At 39.7% G+C, this 5000-nt stretch overlaps 1 protein-coding gene across 8 annotated transcripts in view; it reads left to right on the top strand.

Annotated features, from left to right (window-relative positions):
• LOC122247203 (uncharacterized) overlaps positions 1–5000 on the top strand; it is a 23120-nt gene that overhangs the window by 5583 nt on the left and 12537 nt on the right. For 5 of the 8 annotated variants that reach the window (XM_086549514.1, XM_043006253.2, XM_043006249.2 and 2 more), the window contains exons 4-7: positions 339–570; positions 2141–2541; positions 3235–3358; positions 3504–3726. In XM_086549514.1, coding sequence (XP_086405640.1) covers positions 339–570; positions 2141–2541; positions 3235–3358; positions 3504–3726 — 980 coding nt within the window. The remainder of the gene's footprint in view (positions 1–338; positions 571–2140; positions 2542–3234; positions 3359–3503; positions 3727–5000) is intronic. The other 3 variants (XM_086549515.1, XM_043006251.2, XM_043006254.2) reach the window with 2 other exon arrangements.

Genomic DNA, 5000 nt, shown 5'->3' with positions numbered 1-5000 from the left:
TTCTTCTTCTCTTTCTCCTCCTTCTCCTTCTCCTTCTCCTCCTTCTCCTTGTTTTTCTACTTCTTTTCCTCTAACTTTCTTCTTCTTCTCCTTCTGTCTCCTCCCCCTCACCCCCCTCCCTCTTCCTTCTTCTTCTTCTTCTCTTTCTCCTCCTCCTCCTCCTCCTCCTCCTCCTCCTCCTCATTCTCCTCCTTCACCTCCTCCTTCTCCTCCCCTTCCTCCTCCTCTTTCTCCCTCCTCCCACCTCCTCACCCCCCTTCTTTCTTCCCCTCTTCTTCGCACCCCTTTTACACATGTACATTGGTAATTCCACGCCAACATCCTCCCCTCATCCCCAGGTAGCGAAGAAGAAGGCGGAGATGCACGACAAGATGGTGCTGGACATCACGCGGCAGGGGGGCCTCCCCACGGTCCTGTCCTTTGTCTCCTCGGGGATCAAGAAGGTGGGGTCATCCCCTCCCAAGGAGAGGGGGATGTCCTTCTTCAAGGCTTCGTCCCCCCCCAAGGAGTCTGGGGGATTTATGGCCAAGGACTGGAAGCCTTTTCCGCCTTTCTTCATGCCAGACAAAGGTAGCTATGAGTTCTGGGCCATCAAAGCCTGCTCAGCATTGAGAATTTAAGTAGGTTTCTGTTTTGAAGGCGAAGGGTTATGGGGATTGTTACTTATTGTTATTATCAGTATTACTGTATTTATTATCATTATTATCATGGTTGATATCATTATCATCATCATCACTGTTTTTAGTATTGCTATATCACTATTGTTAGTATTTATTATCTTTTTGTTTAGCATGTGATTCCTGTTTCACTAATCTCTCCTTTGCAAGTTGAAAGGAGAAACAGTTTAGTATTTAAGAAATGGTAATAGAACGAGCTATACAGTGTTTATGCTCTCTTGGTTTCTTAATTGTGGGTCATCATGGGAACACAAAGTATTATTGAGTATGAATAGAGGAGGCTTTACGTGTTTGTTTGCATAATCCATGGTTGAGCTCAATCCTGTGTGAAGACATCTGCACACTTCGCCTCATGGAACACTGTGAATGGTTAGTTAATCCATCTCCTGGTAGAATTTATGGTGTTCATCTGTTGAACACCATAAGAGTGAATAGTGGAAATACCAACACACTGGACTGATTCTCATGGTGGATCGTACAAACATCTTGTCACAGTGGCTTTATATCTTAGGTATGCAAAATTGAACCGGGGCTTAGATTGCTCATTCGGTTATTTTTCGTTTCCTTAGTTATGCTCCTTAGAACTTAGATTCAAAGCTTCTGCTATTATTGGCAAAAGAAATATAAGATATATGTTTCCAAAAGAGCACAGCACTTATCTTACACTGTGTTAACATATCATGATTTTAATTTTCACCATTACCTGAAGCCAAAATGGTATATTGGTCAGTCAGTCTAGTTATTTACACAGTTTCTTGATTGTATATGATTGTTGTCTAATGAATGTGATTTGTTTTTGTCATTTTCTTGTTGATAATGCACCTATTGCTTTAAATATTGATATCAGATCTCACTGGCTAGTTGTTGTGAATATAGAACAATGTCAGTGAACTGAAAGTTAGCCTTGTCCAAAGATAAATTCTTTAGACTATATATCCAATCTCCCAATAGGTTTAGCAATAGTTCACAGCCAAAATAGGCTCTGTTCAGGATGCATTTAGGAGCCAGTAAAGTATATCAGCTTAACTTTATTACCATTTTAGGTCAATTGCATGTCTTTGATTGCATGAAGCTACCAGTGCCTTTTAGTTGCCTCCAGAACAAGAATATAATATCTGTTACACTCAAAGATTACCTAGGCCTTAATACAAAGCTTTCCTTTCAATTGGAAGACGTTTTCATATCATTGCTGTTTAATAGGAATCATGTTTTACTTGTCAGGAGGACATGTCTCTATGTGTGGATAGTGTCCTTTTGTATTGGATTGGTGCTAATTGTATGTAAAAATTTACCGCAACCTAAAGCAAATTTATGTGTCTGTTGAAAACAAAAATGATATGATACAAGCAAAAAAATATTTCCAGGGATTTTATTTTTTGCATTTTGTTTTGCCATCCCACAAATTTAGAAGCAGCAGCTCTCCCTCGTTTGGCATTCAGTGAAGCAAAGCTAATTATGATTAGTATCTGTGCCCGTAGGTCCAATCCCAGGTCATGTCCAGGGTATGTGGGGTTATGACTGTGATGAGGCCTTGGAGTGTGATAAGCCTCATCACACCACCACAACAGCCACTACCACAACCACAACAACCACTACCACGGCCATGTCCGCACCCCGCACTGACTGCAAGAAGGGCCCGCCAGTCCGCTCTCTCCGCAACTCTCCTCCCAATTTGCTATTCAAGTTTGAGGCACCCTCTCCTAACATTAAGAGTGAGCCCCCACACTCCGCCACCACCAGTCAGGCTGTCTTTGGTGCAGGTACTGGGGGAGCAGCTGGTGGTGGAGCACGGTCCAAAGTGCCACACGAGGCGACTCAGCGGCCGGAACAGCCTCCCGCTTGGTTCGCCGCCTACATGGAGAAGGTGAGCTCATGTTTTTACTTGTGTGTGTGTTTTTTTTCTTTCTTTCTTTCTTTCTTTCTTTCAATCTTCTAAGGAGTGTGATGGAAGGAGACTGATAGGATAGATGTAACAACTCCTTACCAAATTGATTGAGATCCTCAAGGTGTGGCATTAACCCCTTAACAACGGGTGACAAGATATCACGTCAAGTGGTGGCGGCGTCAGCCGCCTGCCGGGGACGAGATATTTCGTCGTGGCTATCCTCCTGGCTGGCATGCTGGGTGATCGGGCATGTAGCACTTGGCTGTGGCCAGTGTGAATAGCCAGAGGCATTAGGCTTAAGCGTTTGAAATATCCCGGCGTTTCGACCATTTGGAGCCAAAACAGCCCTGTCGTTAACGGGTTAATGCTGTTATAGGATATAGTTAGCATTTGATTAGTTTTTCATAGATTGGATCACTTGATATCTTATTAATCGGCTATGAATTGAGGGTTTTATGGTTTCTACATTAAAACAGGTTACTGATTCATGTGTTGTTAAACTTTTCTGATGATGTTTTCTAATTATTTGTATTTTATTTTTATAGATGAATGTCTCCAGGATTTGTCTTAACTGTTTGCTGGAATTGTTCCACACATTTACACTACAAACAGTGCATGAAATATCTCCTCTTTCTTGACGGAGCTTAAATTCGCAGACCTAATCTCTTCTAGTTCCGCAAGGAGATCTGTGAGGAAGTGAGTGAGTGCGTGATGGAAAAGGTCTCGGGCTTGATCAAGGATATGAAGGTTTCCTCATCGTCGGGGTCTGAGACGGAAACCGAGCCGCGGAGCACGAGTAAGTATTTTGGTTCATAAATTTGTAATGCGTAGATATTATCATTCTGTGATTGGCAGATGTTTTTATTAACTTAGTTTATTTTATTCTCTTGTGTACGTGAAATTATTTTTCTTCTCAATCTCTCTCTTCGTCAACATCATAGAAGGGTGTGCAAGGCTGCAGAATGAGGCATCCAATAAGAACCCCCAGAAAGCCAAGGCATGCCAGCGCGCACGTGATGGAAAGAACGAAGAAGCCAAAGGCAAGAAGAAAAAGGTGAAGATAGGAGAAAATGACGTGGGTGCAAAACGCAAGAAGTTGGCCAAAGAAGAAGAAAGGCTCATGAAGAAGCAGGAGAAAGTAGAGAAGAAGAAATTAATGTGCAAGTAAGTTGATTGAGGAATTTTGCATGCTTCAAATCCTCTGATTGGTGGCCTAACCATCAATGGTTGGTTTAAAACAGCTGTTCAAAAAAGAATTGTGTCCAGCAATTCAAATTTGAACCCTTTCTACCCTAGAAGGTGAGTAAGGATTGCAAACATTGCATGCATTGCATTCCTTTATATAAGCTCACATTGAATCACAGACTACCAGATTCCTAAGAGATACACATAAAAAGGTAAGGCAAATATAGTGAAATAACTTGCTCTCGTCTAGTTATTCTCTAATGTAATGCTTATCTATAAGGGATTTTTATACTAACTCCAAAACAATTGTTAATCAAAAGTGATTGAGTCCCTTTGTTCAGATAATACTGTTATAGAGATTGGCTATTCATAGAGGAAAACATTTAAGGTTGTAAGAGATGTGCAAATAGATATATACCATCAGAGATAAAATGTCAATTCCCTCTCTTCCTCATGCCAGCTCTCTCTGTAAGGATAGAAAGTTAGGAAGAAAGGGAGACTTAGTTTGATATTGGTAACCAGTCATTTAAGTGTTTCTTCATCTTTCATTTGTTGTGATTCGTCAAAAGCTGACCTTACCTTCTAGGATTTCCAGTTTTGATTACACTCATTTCACTGCACAAAAAGTGAGAGTCCGTTTGGCATAAGAATGGACAGTGATATTATTTTTTAGAGAAGTTTTAATTTCTATGCAATTTAGACATCACAGTTTGGGAGCATCCCTGAATTTTTTCTTGAGTTTTGTTTGAAATCTTTTTCTCTAAGCAATCACAGGTGAGTGATAAATTTGAATTCTTCTTTATGAATAGCCGTAAGAATACAAATATATCATTCATGTGAAGGTTCTGTATGTGCTATTTCATTGATTTTGTATGGCAAGAGTGAGAAAATTAATTATATTCTCCTTCTTCCCAGCATGAAAACTTGCTAGTTTTACTTTTATTTGTTTATTTATTTATTTATTTATTTATTTATTTTTTTTTTTTTTTTTAAGATAATGTATTTGTTGTCTTCATCACCAGCTGTTTTCTTAATTCAGATTTCAGTTCTGCTTGATCTTTAGATAAATTGAATTGATTTTATTCTAACAAAAACTCTAATGACTTGATATATAATTTATGCTTGAATGCAGCAGGTATTAATAGACAAACAGGAGAAAATATGAAAACAGCACCTACTGCTATTGCTTGCATTGTTTGATTTTTTAAGATATCCTTTTTCATAATGAAGAGAAAAAGGTAAGGAAGAGGGAG

The sequence above is a fragment of the Penaeus japonicus genome, unplaced genomic scaffold (assembly GCF_977035675.1).
Source record: "Penaeus japonicus unplaced genomic scaffold, GWHDUDI00000001_assembly GWHDUDI00000022, whole genome shotgun sequence".
NCBI classification, from domain to species: domain Eukaryota; kingdom Metazoa; phylum Arthropoda; class Malacostraca; order Decapoda; family Penaeidae; genus Penaeus; species Penaeus japonicus.
The sequence above is the reverse complement of the archived record's forward strand: the minus strand, read 5'-3'. Positions and strand labels throughout refer to the sequence as shown.